The 19598-nt window shown below is 41.3% G+C and overlaps 1 protein-coding gene across 1 annotated transcript in view; it reads left to right on the top strand.

Annotated features, from left to right (window-relative positions):
• col21a1 (collagen, type XXI, alpha 1) overlaps nt 1-19598 on the top strand; it is a 211993-nt gene that overhangs the window by 84609 nt on the left and 107786 nt on the right. Inside the window, exons 7-10 of the mRNA XM_039738189.1 lie at nt 2849-2926; nt 6368-6376; nt 7102-7191; nt 10014-10076. Coding sequence (XP_039594123.1) covers nt 2849-2926; nt 6368-6376; nt 7102-7191; nt 10014-10076 — 240 coding nt within the window. The remainder of the gene's footprint in view (nt 1-2848; nt 2927-6367; nt 6377-7101; nt 7192-10013; nt 10077-19598) is intronic.

The following is a 19598-nucleotide window of genomic DNA, read 5'->3' as shown; positions in this document are numbered from 1 at the left end:
TGGCTACGGAAATTGAACTCAGGTGTGATACACCACAGTTAGGTTCTTTTTTAACAAGGGGGCAATTACTTTTTCACACAGGGCCATGTAGGTTTGGATTTTTTCTCCCTAAATAATAAAAACCATCATTTAAAAACTGCATTTTGTGTTTACTTGTGTTATATTTGACTAATGGTTAAATGTGTTTGATGATCAGAAACATTTTGTGTGACAAACATGCAAAAGAATAAGAAATCAGGAAGGGGGCAAATAGTTTTTCACACCACTGTATTTTTCATCCTTTGTTTATAATATTTTTGTATGGATTCTTCATTCCCTTCTGTTCACAAGCCAGATGTTTACGGCCACCCTCTCCCTTGTAGGGTATTTTTGTATATTTCAGGGACTTTTAATAGATAACGTATTATACCAGGTCCCTATTTTAGGCTTGCTTAGGCCATAGCCTGCAGGTACCAGTTGGAGGACTGGCTGGATTGGGGTGAACCTCTTTTAGGTTGACCAATGAAGGCCCTGACCTGCTGTTTATGGTCATTTTAGAAACCTCACACTTCTTCTGGTATGGTTCTGACTCTGAATCTCAAGATGAAGACTCAAACATAAAGCAAAGTGCTCTTTTGAACTTATATTTTTATCATTGTTAATAAATTCTTCATTTGTAAGAATTCTCCATTAATCGTCTATTCACAAGTCAGAGGTTTGCCTTCACCCTCTCCCTTCTGAGGTCATTTTTAATACCAAGTCCCATTTTTAGGCCTGCTTAGGCCATAGCCTGCAGGCAGCAGTTGGGGGATTGGCTGGGTTTGGGTGAACCTCTTCTAGGCTAGCCATGGAGAATCTTGGCAAAAAAGAGTAGAATGGGGCCATCGGTGGACTCCCTCAGGGGGTCTGTCCCGGACTTTTACTTTTTATTTTTATTAATTTACAGTTGTTCTTGAGAGTTTATCAACCCTTCAGAATTTTCTAGATTTCTGCATAAATATGACCTAAAACATCATCAGATTTTCACTCAAGTCCTAAAAGTAGATAAAGAGAAACCAGTTAAACAAATGAGACAAAAATATTATACTTGGTCATTTATTTATTGAGGAAAATGATTGAATATTACATATTTGTGAGTGGCAAAAGTATGTGAACCTCACGGATGATCAGTTAGTTTGAAGGTCCGGTGTCTTCAATCAATGGGATGCCAATCAGGTGTGAGTGGACACCCTGTGTCATTTAAAGAACAGGATCTATCAAAGTCTGCTCTTCACAACACATGTTTGTGGAAGTGTATCACGGCACGAACAAAGGAGATTTCTGAGGACCTCACAAAAAGAGTTGTTGATGCTCATCAGGCTGGAAAAGGTTACAAAACCATCTCTAAAGAGTTTGGACTCTACCAATCCACAGTCAGACAGATTGTGTACCAATGGAGGAAATTCAAGACCATTGTGACCCTCCGCAGGAGTGGCCGAGCAACAAAGATCAGTCCAAGAGCAAGGCACACGTGTAATAGTCGGCAAGGTCACAAAGGACCCCAACTGAAGGCCTCTCTCACATTGGCTAATGTTCATGCTCATGAGTCCACCATCAGGAGAACACTGAACAACAATGGTGTGCATGGCAGAGTTGCAAGGAGAAAGCCACTGCTCTCCAAAGAAACATTGCTGCTCATCTGCAGTTTGCTAAAGATCACGTGGACAAACCAGAAAGCTACTGGAAGAATGTTCTGTGGACGGGTGAGACCAAAATAGAAATGAAAAGTGTTATGTTTGGAGAAAGGAAAACACTGCATTCCAGCATAAGAACCTTATCTCATCTGTGAAACATGGTGCTGGTAGTATCAGGGTTTGGGCCTGTGTTACTGCATCTGGGTGAGGACGGCTTGCCTTCATTGATGGAACAATGAATTCTGAATGATATCAGAGAATTCTAAAGGAAAATGTCAGGACATCTGTCCATGAACTGAATCTCAAGAGAAGGTGGGTCACGCAGCAAGACAACGACCCTAAGCACACAAGTCGTTCTACCAAAGAATGGTTAAAGAAGAATAAAGTTAATGTTTTGAAATGGCCAAGTCAAAGTCCTGACCTCAATCCAATCGAAATGTTGTGGAAGGACCTGAAGTGAGCAGTTCATGTGAGGAAACCCACCAACATCCCAGAGTTGAAGCTGTTCTGTACGGAGGAATGGGCTCAGATTCCTGCAGACTGGTGTGCAGGAATGATCAGAAGTTACCGGAAACGTTTAGTTACAGTTATTGCAACACCTGATTGTCATCCCATTGATTGAAAACACCGGACTCGAATTTCACCTTCAAACTAACTGCTAATCCGTGAGGTTCACATACTTTTGCCACTCACTAATATGTAATATTCGATCATTTTCCTCAATAAATAAATGACCAAGTATAATATTATTGTCTCATTTGTTTAACTGGTTCCTCTTTATCTACTTTTAGGACTTGAGTGAAGATCTGATGATGTTTTAGGTCATATTTATGCAGAAATCTAGAAAATTCTAAAGGGTTCACAAACTTTCAAGCACAGCTGTACACTAATGACACTAATTCTGGTGTAGTTAGTAAACTTGAGAAATTTACAGATGATGCTAACATCGAATGAATGAAACAGAAACTGAGGAGGCAGCAAAAAGAACTGAAAAGCTTCAGAACTGGACAAAACTCTGGAAAATGCAGTTTGATGTAGACAAGTGCAAAGTGCTATTTGTGGGGGCAAAATGGATGTCAATTATAAATACAAGATGGGCAGCCACTGTCCTGCAGAAAGCAGCCTCTTAGAAGGGATTTATGGGTGTCGGTGAACCTGCCAGACGTGATTTGCCTGCTCTTACTTTGTATTCACAGTTTGAGGTGCAGAAACTCAGAATCTACTGTAGTCCTGAGCAGAACAGCCGAGAAACGGCCTGCGAGATCCCAGGAATTGTGAGTATGATGGGAATCATTTGAAATGAAAAATCAATGAATGTCAGGGTCTGAACATAATGTCGAGAACCTGGGCGGTTTTATTGTCCAGCTTTGGGGTTTTTAGAAGCTCTTAACTTGCTAAGTGTGTTCACCGAAATGGGCCTCATCTCAAAGACAGGCAGGTTAGCTTACCTGGTGGTCCCAGATTAGTCCTGCGTGAGTGGCCTTTGTCAGTGATGGTCTGACACCCAGTTCAGAGGTGGTGACTGCCATTTTAATCTAGTGGGTAAGTGGATGTGGATGGTGATTGCTGAACTTTTTTAAAAGACCATAAGAAAATGAAGTGCATCCCCATCATCAATGAAAATGAAGGACAGATACTCACAAAAAGATCAAGAGCCCCCCATTGAGTCCTTCTACCTGACTGCAGACAATAAACTCAGTCCATCACTTCAACACTCCCTCTGAGCAGACGCTGCCCATGCCTAAGATGGTGGTCTCTGTTCTTCATCCAACCCACACGCCATTTGATCATAGCTGAGACCTCTGACTCTTGTAGGGCTTCTTGTGGTCATGGAGTTAAAGAAGAATGGCCACCACAATTCTGTAACTAGTATTTGAGTATTTGAGACCTCCTGGACTGAGGGGGTCCATTGATGGCTCTCTGTGCAACCTGTTGATTGAAGAAAATAAAGGCAGGGGCTCAAGGAAAATCAGGATTAGGCCAATTGAATGAGACGTAATCACACGAATGAAGGCAACAAAAAGTAAAGAAAGTTTCAAAAATGAACAAATGAACAAAAAAATGAATGAATGAATGAATGGGAAAGTGACAAAAAAATCAATACTGGGTCTTTATATGAGTAATAAGGATACTTTGAAAATAGATAGATAGATAGATAGATAGATAGATAGATAGGAAATGTGCTATATAATCGATAGATAGTGTGGCGACTGGCCCGGACACAGACAGGCAGACACGTTCATGTCACCCACAACACGTTTATTTACAATCATATATACAAAAGTGCACCACAAATCTCCAAAAGTCCCCAAAAGTCCTGGCCACAACAATGCCTTCTTCACCTTCAGGCCGCCTCCTTGCCTCCTCCAGCAAGCTCAGTCCTCTCTGCTCCCGACTCTCACCCTGAATGAAGGGAGGCGGCCCCTTTTATTATCACCCGGATGTGCTCTAGGTGGGTTCCGGCAATCACTCACCGACACTCCCCCGTGTGGCGGAAGTGATGGCTGCATCCCCGGAAGCACTCCGGGTGTCCCTGCTCTTCTTCCCCCCAGCACTTCCTGGTGTGGCGGAAGTGCTGAGGTCCAGGGCTCCCAAGGCATGGGAACACCACCTGGCGACGACTATAGGCCCCTACAGGGTGGAGCTTCCAAGCTCTGTGCCCATGGCCCCCAAAGCAACCAGGATGGCGGCCCCTACGTGATCCAGGGCGCGGGTAGACCCTCCTCCGGTCCCTCAAGGCCCCTGGCATCCCTGACAATAGATTGATAGATATTTTAGTATAGTCGGCAGGATAGATAGATAGATAGATAGATAGGAAATGTGCTATATAATAGATAGACAGATAGATAGATATTTTAGTATAGACAGTAGGACAGATGGATAGATAAATAGATAGATAGATAGATAGATAGATAGATAGATGGATAGATAGATAGATAGATAGATAGATAGACAGATAGATAGGAAATGTGCTATATAATCGATAGATAGATATACAGATAGATAGGAAATGTGCTATATAATCGATAGATAGATAGATATTTTAGTATAGTTGGCAGGACAGATAGATAGATAGACAGACAGACAGACAGACAGATAGATAGATAGATAGATAGATAGATAGATAGATAGATAGATAGATAGATGAATTAATGATTGCATGAATGAATGAATGAGAAAGTGACAGCAAAAATCAATACTGGGCCTTTATATGATGAATAAGGTTACTTTGAAAATAAATAGATGAATGAATGAATGAAATTAATGACAAGAAGACAGCAAAAACAATATTAGACCGTTAAATGAAGAAGAAGCAAGTTTCAACAATGAAAAGAATGAATGAAGCCAACAAAATGACTTAGAAATAAATAAATGAATAATCAAATGAATGAATGAGGAAATTAACCAATGAATAGCAAGAAAACAACAACAAAAAAAAAGATAAGCCCATTTAATTAGGAACAAGCAAGTTGCAAAATGAATATATAATTGATGAATGAATGAATGAATGAATAAATGAATGAATGGGAAAGTGACAACAAAAATCAATACTGGGCTTTTATATGAGGCATAAGGATTGTGAAATGAAACCAGAGACACCAAAAAAATGATTGGTCTTACAAAGACCCCGTACACTTGAAGAGTCCAAAACAGAACAGACTTGCAAACACAAGAATGGCGTCTTTTAAAGGCGGTCAAGAGGAAGTGATGTCACCAGAACTGGAAGTGATGTCATTGGGCCCAGGCCCAGATGAATGAATAAATAAACAAATGAAAAAGAGACAACAAAAACAGGCATAGGTCATTAAATGAAGAAAAACGGAATTTTGAAAATGAATGAATAAATGAGCAAACTAACTAATGAACTGCAAGAAGACCAAGAAAAACAAGATGAGGCTATTAAAGGAGGATTAAGTATGTTTCAAAATGAACAAGTGAAGGAATGAATGGCAAGAAGGCAACAGAAATATAGGGAAGAAGCAAGACTGGAAAAATAAGCAAAGGAATGAATAAGCAAATAAACCAGTGAAGAGCATGGAGACAACAAATAAAGAAGAAAGTTCAGAAATGAATCAATAAGTGAATTTTGTAATTGTGTGCCAAGAGCTGTTTATCCTTGAATTGCTGTCGACTCGCACGGTGAAGCTTCTCAGTTTGAACTGCATTGTGGTGAACCGCTACTAATGAGCTGTGTAGCCCGCGCTCTCCGGCTCAGAGAAAGATGCTTTGTGGTCTGACTGTGGTTTCTCTGACCACCATTATGTGATGGTGGTTAGGGGGTGCACTTCCTTGGTGACATCAGCTGATCTGTCTCAGTGCCAGCCTCCTCAGCCACCTTCTCTGTGTAGCGTCGTCACCACATCCCTGAAATTCATAATCTGCTTTGGCATCACAGTGTGATTACTGGCTTTAGCTTCACTTCATACTTAATGGCTTGTGTTATTATCATTAATTAAATGAGAATCTTTAGCTTGATTAGAACTTTAACATTACTATCACAGATTTTACACTTATATCTATGAACCAGCGTGGCTGATTCACTAAAGCAGCTGAATGCCACTGCACATTGTGATTCTGAAGGTCCTGGTGTGTTGTTGGTTCTTCACAAGCAGACATGCAGGTTTATGTAAAAATAACCAAAAACTGCTGATCTGATGTCATCCTGTATTGCATTAAAAGGCCTCTCTGCTCATATTTTGTTTTGTTTTTTTTAGGATGGAGAGGTATGTAGTGATTAATTGAATTTGTCACACAGCAGTGGTAAGTTTGTCATCCTTTACATTTCAATTGTGTGAAATGTGCTAATATACCTTTTTAAAAGGAAAATACGCCACAAAGAAGTGCATGTCAGATTAATCGACAACTCTTAACTGTCCCTATGTGGGTGTGTGTGTGTTCTGTAAGAAATGACTACACAGTCCAGAGTTTGCTGCTGTCTTTACTTGATGTTGCCAGAATAGATGGATAAGGAGACAAACTGGAAAGGCACTATATGATAGATAGATAGATAGACATGAAAGGCACTATATAATTAATATATGTATAGACAGACATGAAAGGTAGTATATAATAGAGAGATAGACATGAAAGGCACTATATAATTAATATATGTATAGACAGACATGAAAGGTAGTATATAATAGATAGATAGACATGAAAGGCACTATATAATAAATATATGTATAGACAGACATGAAAGGCAGTATATAATAGATAGATAGACATGAAAGGCACTACACTGTATATAATAAATAGATAGCTTGACATGAAAGGCACTATATAATAAATATATATATTGACATGAAAGGCACTATATAATAGATAGATAGACATGAAAGGCACTAGATATTAAATATATAGATAATTAGACATGAAAGGCACTATATAATAGATATTAAGACAGATAAAGCAGCAGCATGACTCTTCTCCTGTTCTCCTATTTTCACAGTGTCATAATGGTCCTGGTGATGTGGACATTGAGCTGACCCCTGCCCCCTGCACATGCCCCCCAGGGTTGCCAGGAAAGCCCGGTCTAAAGGTCAGTCAGTAAAGCATATTTTCAAAGCTATGCCATGATTCAGGACAAAACACGTTCACACAATGAATGGATCCTTTTGTCCCGGAGTATCTCCCCATTGTGATGATGAGTTATTTGTGACTGGGTTTTATTTTTAATATTGTGTCGACGACTCTGTAGGCCAGATGCTGTCGTTGAGTTTGGGTCCTGTGTGGATCCTCGCTGTTCAGCAAATTGAGAAAAGTGACAGAAAGCCGGATCTGCACACGGCGTTCCCGTTCCGTCTCCCTGGCCCACTCAGGCTGCTCCTCCTCACCTTGAGTGACGTTCACGTTGAGTCCGTCTTGTCTGTGTGGCCTGTCGATCCAATTGATGCCCTCTCATGTGCTTTCTCCATCCAACATGTCCTCCAGAGGTGTTCCCATTGCCTGATTTGCCCTTTTGCAGGTTTTCAATCTGCTATTGAAAATTGTGGGCTTCTTATGCCCTAGAATTCAATTCCAATGTTCATTTTTTGATTTACTGTAGTGGTTACAGTTTTTTTTATGCTTTCACCGCCATTTTGATTCAGTCAGGATTGACACCTTTTTCTCTTCCTGTTGTAAAGGGTATAAAAAGTAAAAAAATGTTAATGTGGTTTAAAGGTGGTAAAAGAAGTTAGTCCCCCGACAGGCTTTTGATTTGCTTATTTTATTTCTTACTTTGATCCTTACTCCTTATACAGTGGGCATCCCTCCCTTCAAAATATTCCCATTGTTTTGCTTTGCAGCCTTAAATGAAAACACACAGACTAATATTTTTTCCCGCTTTTCTTACTCAATGTAATTTCTAACATTCAAGTGAAAGATATCACAGCTACAGTTCAGAAGAATTTTTTAAAATCAAAAACAAGACATATGAGATTAATAAAGGACACAAAACACTCACTCAGGTGTCAGTGCCCACCATTTCCTGGCAGTTACTGCCTTCCTTCCACCATTGATCAGTTGTAATGAGTGTGATTAGTGAAGCTGTTCCTGGTCCATTCACTCCCTTGCTTGGTAGGGCAACTGACAGCAAACAGCTGACTATGGGTGGCAGGCCACTTTCAAAAGATCTCAGGGAAAGAGTTGTGGATGGACATAAGGCAGGGGATCGTGACAAAAACATCTCAAGAGGCTTTATCAATCCCAAGGAGCATCATAAAGAAGTGTTTGGTACTACTAGGACCCTGCCTGGATCCTCCAAACTGGATGGAAGACCAAGGAGGAAACTGGTAAGAGAGGCTACCGAGAGGCCAATGCCCACTTTGAAGGAGTTACAGGATTTGATGGCAAAGAGTGGTCATTAATGGTGTGCATGTGACAACAATCTGACACAATCTGCTCCACAATTGTGGCTTGTTTGGGAGGGTTGCAAGGAAAAAGTCACTTCTCATTTGGCTTGTTTGAGCTTTCCCAGAATGCACCTTGAAGATTCTGATGCCAAGTGGAAAAAGGTCTTCTGGTCAGATGAGACCACAATCAAACTATTTGGCCTCAACACAAACTGGTACACCAATGCAGCTCAACACACCGTACCTACAGTAACGCATGGAGGGGGCAGCATCCTGTTGTTGGGGGGCCTGGGGCTCTTGTTAGGGTAGAAGGAAAAAAATGGATGGGGCAAAATCCTGTCAAATTCTTGAGGAAAACCAGCTACCCTCTGCCAGAAAGTTGAAGATGGGCAGAACGTTCACTTTTCAACAAGCACACAGCAAAACGGACCACACGGGGGCTGAAGGAGAAAAAAGTGAATGTCCTGGTGTGGCCAGTCAGAGCCCACACTGAAAATCTGAGGAAAGATCTTAAGATAGCAGACCACCAACGCTCACCACCCAATGTGACCAAACTTGAACAGTTAAACTGTAAAGAAGAGTGGGGGGCAAATATTACACAATCTGGGTGTGCAAAGCTGATAGAGAAGAATCAAGAGACTCAAGGCTGTCATTAAAGCAAAAGGGGGGTCAACAAAATGACATTGACATGGGGGGGCTCACCCTTTATTAATCTCAGTAGGTCCTGTTTTTGATTTTTTATCATTCTTCTGAACTGTAGCTGAAGATGTTAGAGGTGGCATTGAGTAAGTAAAGCTGGGAAGAAATATTTTGTGTGTGTGTTTTCATTTAAGGCTGTAAAGCAAAAGAAATGGGAATATTTTAATGGGGGTCTTTTATACCCACTGTACTTCTGTCCTCCCTTGCTCTGTTATTTTGTGATTGATTTGACTCTCTTTTGGGTCCAGGCATTGCGCAAAAACGCCCCCTTCAGGCCACATAATGCACACCTGTGCACACCCTCATATACAGTACAGCAATTTTAATTTTTGTCCTTCAGTAACCTGCTAAAGTATTTAGTCGGTTTGTCAATTGACGCACACCAAGCCTTTATAATGTACACTTTACTACGACCAAAGAAAAGTGCAGATTGGCACCGTCTGTTTTCATTTTCTGGACTGAGTTAAGCTCTTGTTTTTCAAAACTGGCAAGCCGGGTAAGTGCGACATATTTTTTCAATAACCAATCTTGCAATAAAACCCCCTCGCCTCTTTGTTTTCCCTTTAAGTGGATCGCGCGTCTTAAAGAACTTCTCGAAAATGTAAAGGCCGGGTGGTACCGTTTTAAAATGTATACAAATTGATTCGTCGCCCCTCCTCGCTGAATGTTAGATGCAGTGCAGTGCGGCCGTGCGAATCTCCATACTGTATGAGCGGTGCAGGGGCGCGATGCCAGCGGTCCGCGGGTGATTACAATTTAACAATCTCGGCTTGAGGTCTTCTTCACACAAACCTTTTCTATTGTAACAGAATGACTGTTTGTTTCGCAGGGAGAACAAGGGATGCCTGGAAATCCTGGAGACCCTGGACACCGTGGTGCAGATGGTAAGCCTGTGAGTACTGTATAGTTTAATCTAAAAACATCCGCGTCACTGACATGCAAATGTGAAGTGTCCCGCACATGACCTGCCTGTGATTTGAGTGGTAGAATATGGTGGGCCAATATTTGAATATTACCGTATATACTCGCGTATGAGTCAGGTCATGAAACGTAAAAAATCAATCATAAAATCGCACCCGACTTATACACCCGTTCAAAAATATGACACTTTTTTTTTTTTTTTACAGCTTCCTCTAATCTCACACCAGTTTCTCAGACACATCAGATTTTGTTACCAATTTCTTTCGCTGCTTCAGCGACTTTTAATTTAAAACCAACTTCATATTTCCTTCTGATCAAATGCTCAATCGTAGATGAGGGATACTCTTATGATAAAGGTGTATGAGGGTGTGAGATACAGAAATCAGTGCAAACATCGCTCCAAAATAGTTTGGGTATCACCATGTGGTCAAGAAGGCATAATACGTAGATAAACAAGGCCGTGTGGCGGTTACTCTCTCAGGTGGACGTTAGCATATCGTAATCTCTTGGACCAATAACGTGAGTTTTCCACATTCAGCTTATGTGACCGACATTTGAGGCCCGCGTGTCCCGTTCGAATGGATTTGTCAAGTTATATTTTTCTTAAGTCTGCGTGTTATCTTGCAAAATGGTAGTCATCGACTTATGACTTAGGCGTGTTACGACCGTTTGACTTACGACCGCTACCGCATATCACGGGCAAGCAACAGTTTTCATCACTTCAGCTTCAAATGTCATGGCTCATTCATCTTGATCTCACATAATTACCAGCAACAGTTTCGACTATATTTAGTTAATTTGTCTTGTAATTACAGGAAAAATGCAATTGATCTCGACACGTAAACGAAGGAGATCAAGCAGTACGAGAAAGTGAATGCGATCGCATGTGACTTTAATTTATGCCATTGTAACGGGTGTTCACCACACGTGCTGCACTGCTGGCTGTAAATCCAGTTAAGCTCCAAAGCTTCTGCATTGTGACTCACGATGTGCAGCTGTGTACAAACTGCCACCGAGGGGTAACGGAAACCGCATTGAACTCCTCTATTGGTAAATTTTGATTATTAACAGGCTGAAATGTTAAAACAGAAAACAAACAAGTGCACAAACTCTGCCGGTACAATTCCTCTTCTCACGGTTAGCGCAATAAACTCTGGGAGAGGCGCACAGTGATGACGTAACAAAACACACATAAAGAACGGATTTGTGAAGCTGTTAAAGGTTCACAACGAGCGAGCAACGGTAATAATGAAACAAAATAATACAATAACAAAATAATTTACAAAAAATAAATGATAGAAAATCCACACAATGTGCTAAGAATGATGATAAAAAAAGATATACCGTATATACTCGCGTATAAGTCGATCTTGAAACACAAAAAATCGATCATAAAATCAGACCCCGACTTATATGTCCATTCAAAAATGAGACACTTCACTTTTTATTTTTATAGCTTCTTGCTTCCTCTAATCTCGCACCGGCTTCTCAGACACATTGAATTTTGTGACCAATTTCTTTCGCCACTTCAACGACTTTTAATTTAAAACCAGCTTCATGTTTCCTTCTGATCGAAAGCTCCATTGTAGATAAGGGATGCTCTTATGATAAATGTAAGTGTATGAGGATGTGAGATACAAAAAACACAAAACATTGCAAACGTTGCTTCCAAATAGTTTGGGTATTACCGTGCGGTCACGTAGGCACAATACATAGAAACAAATAAGGCCGTGTGCTCCGTGGTTACTCTCTCAGGTGGGCGTTAGCATATCGTAATCTCTTGGACTAATAGTGTCAGTTTTTTCGCATTCCGACTTATACGACCAACATTTGAGGTCCACTTGTCCCATTCGAGTGGATTTGTCAAGTTATATTCTCCAGTTATATTTTGATAAAGTCCGCGTGTTATCTTGCAAAAATGTAGTCATCGACTTACGACATGACGTGTTACGACCGTATGACTTACGACCGCTACCACATGTCACAGGCAAGCGACAGTTTTCGCCACTCCAGCTCCATTTTTCATGACTCATTCATCTCTATCTCACTTTATTACCTGCAACAGATTTGGCTACATTTAGTTAGATTTGTCTTACAGTTACAGGAAAAACGCAATTAATCTCGACATGAAAATTAAGTTGCGCCATTGTAACAAGTGTTCACCGCATGTGCTGTACTGCTGCACTCTGGCTTTAAATCCAGTTAAGCTCCAAAGCTTCTGCATTGTGACTCACGATGTGCAGCTTTGTACAAACTGCCACCGAGGGGTAACGGAAACCACACTGAACTCTTCTATTGGTTAATGTTTATTATTAACAGGCCGAAATGTTAAAACAGAAAACACACGAGTGCACAAACTCTGACGGTACAATTCCTCCTGTCACGGTTAGCACAATAAACACTGGGAAAGGTGCACGCTGATATGTAACAAAACACACATACAGAACGGATTCGTGAAGCTGTTAAAGGTTCGGCACCCATGCGAGCAACGGTAATAATGAAACAAAATCTCTATATATAATCTTCATTTGGATCTTGATCTTTATTTGTCCGCGAATGAATTAGAAGAAGAAGCACTAGATGGCAGTAGAGAGACAGCTAAAACATAGGCATTGCATTAAGAATCTCCTCCAGGCTTATACTACTGAAGACTGTAGTACGCCAGTCACACCTCAAAACACAGACATTCAAACTAAACAAACTGTTGTGCTTTAAATTAACTAAAGAGATCTTCATTTAGATCTTGATCTTTGTTTGTCTGTGAATTCCACGCATGTGTAGACCACCTTCCAGTTTAGTACGTTGTTGTTACTCACAGATGTCAACAATGTGCCGGAATAACGAAAGGGGTGGTGGACAGTGTTACGCTGGTTAGCTCCTGAGGCCTGGTTAGAGAATGAGATTGCCGAAGATAAAAGGTATGCGCCTACGTAACATATGAATGAAAGAAAGACAGTGGGTACAATGAATGACAACGTAACGGCACGTTCCGGAAATTATTATTGTTACGTTGTAGCTGGCGAGTGCTGCGCGTCTCACAGTTGTACCGTGGCTTGCTCACATGTCAGTGAAGTGATCTCTATTTATGCTTTAAAGAGCCTGGATACCTATGTGTCCCCCTTTAATAACCATTGCTCCTTGTATATTGCCTTACTCTTTGGATTACCACAAAGCAACCTGCGAGATTGGAGAAAGGTTGAGAAGACATCGTGAGAGGAAACGATAGCGTCGTGAAAACGAGACGAACTGTGAATGGACAGAAGAAGAAATGCTCCTACACCACCACATAATTACGATTCGGACAGTGATTCCGAGTGGGCCGTTCCTATCAAATCAATGTCCAAGGGTTTTCTTTTGTAATTTTGTTTCCCTTATAAAAAAACATAATGCTGTGCGACGAAGGGCCCAGTTCACGACTGGCAGCCGCTTTTAAACAGGGAGCCCTTCACAGTCAACTTTAACACGCGTAACGTAGTTGGGCGCACATGGCTAGTAATACAATAAAAAACTAATTTGCTAAAAATAAATGATAGAAAATTCACAGAATGTGCTAAGAATGATGATAAAAAAGTATATACCGTATACACTCGCGTATAAGTCGGGTCTTGAAACCCTGAAAAATCGATCATAAAATCAGACCGCGACTTATACGTCCGTTTAAAAATACGACACTTCATTTTTAATTTTTATAGCTTCTTGCTTCCTCTAACCTTGCATTGAATTTTGTTACCAATTTCTTTTGCCACTTCAACGATGTTTAATTCAAAACCATTTTCTTCTAATTGAGCGCTCCATCATAGATAAGGGATGCTCTTACGATAAAGGTGTATGAGGGTGCAAGATACAAAAAACACAAAACAGTGCTAACGTCGCTTCCGAATAGTGCAGGTATTACCGTGTGATCACGTAGGCACAATACAATTTCCCCTTGGGATTAATAAAGTATCTATCTATCTATCTATCTATTTATTATATAGTGCCTTTCATAATCTATCTATCTATCTATTATATAGTGCCTTTCATAATCTATCTATCTATCTATCTATCTATCTATCTATCTATCTATCTATCTATCTATCTATCTATCTATTATATAGTGCCTTTCATAATCTATCTATCTATCTATCTATCTATCTATTATATAGTGCCTTTCTATCTATCTATCTATATAGATAGTGGTTACCCTCTCAGGTGGGTGTTAGCAGATCATAATCTCTTGGACCATTAGCGTTAGTTTTCTGCATTCAACAAATTATGCTTTAAAATCAAGCCCCGCAGGAGAACTTAAACGCGAGTATATACGGTACATTGTAGCAAACCCTTAATCTGATCCACCTCAGTGTCATAAGCAGTTATTTTCCATTATTTTTTCTGCTTTCTCTGTGGTTGGTGGGTACGTGTTTTACATATGTTCTGGGTTTTGATCCCCAAAGAGTATGAAATTCATATCAGTTTTGAAAAATATGTTTCTCTCTACACCTCCTCACTCTCGTCCAGACTTATGGTGGTGCTGGTGATACAGCGTTGTATCTATCGTTCCTTCTAGAACGGTCTTTCTTAAACTTTTTGGTGTTGTGACCCATTTGCTTTCCCTGTGAATGCTTTTGTGATTCAAAGAAGGGGGTCCCTTTTGGTGATCTGAGCACAACTGTCAGAGCAGAGGGTTGGGGGAGCCCCTCAGTGATTTCAGCATGGTCATTATAGCAGGGAAATGGGAATCCCTGAGCATGATCAGCAGAGTACAGTCAGAGGTTCCCCCTCAGTGATTCAGGCATGATCATCATAGCAGAGGAATGGGGGGTCCTCTTCAGTAATTTGAGCAGAATGGTCAGAGTGTAGTGTTTGGGGGTGGTCGAGCATGATCACCAGAGTAGGGTGGTGGGAGTCCCCCTTGGTGATTCAAGATCATTCTTCAGAGGAGAGGGTTGTGGGTCCCGCTCGGTGATTCAAGCATGATCATCATGCTGGTGGTGGTCGGAAGGATTGGTGGCGCCAGTATGTTCAGCAGCCTCACTTCTGTCAGTGTGCCCCAGGGCAGCTGTGGCTACATAGTAGCTTATCATCACCAGCGTATGAATGTGTGTGTGAATGGGTGAATGACTGTTGTGTTGTAAAGCGCCTAGGGGGGTTCTTGAACTCTAGTTAGGCGCTATATCAAATACAGGCCATTTACCATTTACCATCAAATTGGATGGTTGGGGGTCCTCACTGATTTGAGCACGATCGTCAGAGCAGGGGAATAGGAATACCCAGGCATGATCACCATAGTAGGGTGGTGGGGGTCCTCCACAGTGATTCAAGCTCGATTGTCAGAGTGGAGGAATGGGGGTCCTCCAGTAATTTGAGCAGAATTATCAGAGTGTAGGGTTTTTTGTGGTCCCCTCGGTAATTCACCACCCTACTCTGGTGATCATGCTTGAGAGTCCCCCCTGGTGGTTTAAACTCGATTGTGGGAAAAAAGGGATGGAGGCTCCTTTCAGTGATTCAAGGACGACCATCAGAGCAGGGGAACGGGAATACTCGAGCATGATCACCAGAGTAGGGTGGTGGGGGTCCTCCTCAGTGATTCAAGCTCAATTGTCAGAGTGGAGGATTGGGGGACCCCCGTGGTTATTCGTATATGATTATCATAGCAGGGGAACGGAGGATCTCTGACCACAATGGCCAGAGTAGGGCTAGGTGGGGTGGGTGCCCCCCCCCCTTAGTGATTCAAACAAGAACTACACAAGAAGCTGCCCCCCTTTTCCCACCTCACTGTTAACTAGCAACTGCCCTTTCCTGCTTCTTGACTCCACACAGACATATAGTAGCTGAGGACAGGCGTGCTTGAAGTGCTGTGAATCTTCCAGTTTCTTTTCAGAAAGCATTTGATGAGGTGCCACAAGAGAGGTTGGGCATCAAATTAAAAAGAAGTGGGTGTTCAGTAATGGGTATTGGCTGGGATTGGCTCCAGCAGACCCCCGTGACCCTGTGTTCGGATTCAGCGGGTTGGAAAATGGATGGATGGATGGATGGATGGGTGTTCAGGGTGATGTTTTTAGATGGGTGCAGAATTGGCTCAGGCACAGGAAGCAGAGGGTGACGGTGCAAAGAACCTCATCAGAACTGGCCGATGTTAAGAGTGGTGACCAGCAGTGGTAGGACCGCTGCTATTTTTAATATATAGAAATGATTTAGATAGGAATAGAAGTAACAAGCTGGTTAAGTTAGGTGGGAGTAGCAGATAATTTGGAATCCGTTATATCATCACAGAAGGACTTGGACAGCAGACAGGCTTGGGCAGATGAAATTTAATGTCAGTAAATGTGAAGTATTACACATAGGAAGTAAAAAGGTGAGGTTTAAATACACAATGGGCGGTTGGAAATTATGAGGAAAGATTGAAAGAGCTGAGCCTTCACAGTTTAAGCAAAAGAAGATGAAGAGGAGACCTGACTGAAGTGTTTAAAATGAGGAAGGGAATTAGTCCAGCGGATCGAGACGGTGACTTTAAAATGAGTTCATCAAGAACACGGGGACACAGCTGGAAACTTGTGAAGGGTAAATTTCACACAAACATTAGGAAGTTTTTCTTTACACAAAGAACGATAGACACTTGGAATAAGCGACCAAGTAGTGTGGTAGACAGGAAGACGTTAGGGACTTTCAAAACTCGACTTGATGTTTTTTTGGAAGAAATACGTGGACAGGAATGGCGAGCTTTGTTGGGCTGAATGGCCTGTTCTCGTCTAGAGTGTTCTAATGTTCTAATGCTTTCTATCTCCGATGCATCTTTAGGATTTTGATATCCAAGACTGTCATCACAATCAGCAAAGGCTGAGATCACACTACCAGAACACGTCAACAAAATGTCTACCAGTGACAGAAAATGAGCCTTTGTTTCCCACTACAGAAATTGATTTAGGCAGATGCATGTGGAATGCAGAATTCAAGTACGTAAAGGCTTCCAGGACAGGACTAAACATCTTTCTCCTTGTGTCAATGAGACAAATTTTATAGGAAGTGAAATGCAATTTATTTATTGTTTTGTGAAATCCCACTTGTAACATATTGGACCTGATACACTACTGCTCTCCGTCCTAAACTGTTAGGTGGCTAATATAAGGAGAGGCCAGTATAATAAAAGAAAACCCTTTTGATCTAATCAACTTTAAACAGTCACATGAATACATGCAGGCTGGCGCGCTGCCCGGGTTTGTTTCCTGCCTTGTGCCCTGTGTTGGCTGGGTTGGCTCCAGCAGACCCCTGAGACTCTGTAGTTGGGATATAGCGGTTTGGATAATGGATGGATGAATACATACGGGTGCATCTCAGTAAACCCTTGAAATCTATCACTCTGAGTGTAAAGAATCTATGTAATATACAAGTTTCACTTTTTGAATTGAATTACTGAAATAAATGAACTTTTCAATGATATTCTAATTTATTGAGATACACCTAACCCTAACCCTGTACAGTAAAAGTAAAAAAGACAGTCACAAGGCAATTTTAACAAAGCCAGAAAAAAAAATCTATGTTTAAAAAAGTAAGACACAAAGATGAAAACGGCGACGATCTTTTTCCTATCCAACACATGATAACTCCTTGTAAGTGAGAATAAAATGACATACAGTGGAGTACAACACCCAGCGGGGCGGACTGGCCATTAGGGCATTGGGGCAATGCCCGGTGGGCCGCGGACTCTGGTCTGGTCATGGGCCGGCCGTTTCATGAAATAAATTTTATGTACTGGTTACTGTTTGACACCACAGTGGGCTGGCGCCCTGCCCGGGGGTTTGTTTCCTGCCTTGTGCCCTGTGTTGGCTGGGTTGGCTCCAGCAGACCCCTGTGACTCTGTAGTTAGGATATAGCGGGTTGGATAATGGATGGGTGGATCCTGTTTGACATTAAACTTAATTTTTTTAAACTACTAAACATTATCTGTCCATTACTGTGATTTCTATAGTCCTATATAATATACCGCATTACGTCATTAAGTTGTTTTAGTTGTCAGTACACAACGTTGCAGCGAAAAATTTGGTCAAAACTGTTTCGATACCGCTATGTTTCAGTTAGCATATGCATTATTGCAATTTATTTTATCTCTTATCTAGTATTTCAGTTCTTTGGTACTAATAATTAGTTTAGATTATGTATTATGCGTTTTATTGTTCTCTGGTTGTCAGCATGAGCGATAATCAGTGGTTTTCAGCTGCGATTATTAGTATGATAAAATAGTTATAAAGCACAGGATTGGAATTTTTCATATTAGGATGGAACATTTATAGTTTTTCGTTAAGTTAATGGAACATTTCAATTATAATTTATTCCGTTGTAAATGAGCAGCTACTAGCCTACTAGGGTACTGGCACTTGGACGTGACGTTGACATTTGACACGTACTCTAATAACGTGTAAGCCGTGTTACAACATTTTCATTTTTCATTAAATTTTATTTCTAAGCATGTCGTCAAATTTTAAGTTGTGTCTAAACAACAGTGTAAAAAGACTAAGTTTGGCAACAGTTGAGACAGAGTTCATATCACAGGCTCAAAGCAAGTAGCGAGCCGCGTACTCACCACAAATTTTAAGAAAATTCTAATGAATAATGGGCCAGGTGGGCCGACCTCGTCACCGGTTTTGAGACCCAGCCCGCTCCTGACACCCAGCCTCTCCAAAATTTCACACAGCTGTCCAGAGCTAGAGGTCTCCTATTATGCTGGCTGGATACATTTTTGAAGCCAGTTAATGAAAGAATTTTTAAATTTAAAATGTTTCCACAGTCAAAAAAAAAAAAAAAGAACTTCAATGAGCTCCCCCGAGTCTGTTAGTTGTAATTAAGAGCAACGCAAGATTCACATCCCCGGAGACGAATGCTGACCTTCGCCTGTCTAGACAGTTCTTCATACCCGTAGTTCCTTTCACAGGGCCAATGCAGATGCCATATGAAGAGAGCTCATTCTGACACTCAGCACTGGCGCTGCAATATTTATTTGACGAGAAAAAGAAGTTTCCAGCAGACAATCCACAAATAACAAGTCCAAAAACAATATTCCATAATTGTAATCCTTATATCAGTAGCAAAATAGTTGAAAAACCAGCAAAAATACAAAGAAATAAGCAATACTGATAAAGACGACCAAACTCCTCAAGGATAAATTCAAATGAACCAGGAAGGGACTTCATTTCCAAGCCTGCTTTTTATTGGTTAGGGGCGGTGCCTTAATGCTGATTGAAGGGTGGCCCCACCTCTTGGGGATCCACCCACAAAGTACAAGGAACATAACAGAACACAGAACACCTTTGGCACAGACGGACAGGGGGAGAAGGGCTTATTCCAGATACTGAAACTGACCAATAGAGGGCCACGGGTTTGGAGCACGGAAGCTCAATTCTACTGGGGCCCGTGGCCACCACCAGGGGGCGCATTGGAACAGCTGAGCCCTTCTCTGTAGAGCTGCCGCCACACCTGGAAGGAGATTGTGGAACACCTGGAGCACTTCTGGGTGCTCTCT

This window comes from Polypterus senegalus, chromosome 16 (assembly GCF_016835505.1).
Source record: "Polypterus senegalus isolate Bchr_013 chromosome 16, ASM1683550v1, whole genome shotgun sequence".
Lineage (NCBI taxonomy): Eukaryota > Metazoa > Chordata > Cladistia > Polypteriformes > Polypteridae > Polypterus > Polypterus senegalus.
The sequence above is the reverse complement of the archived record's forward strand: the minus strand, read 5'-3'. Positions and strand labels throughout refer to the sequence as shown.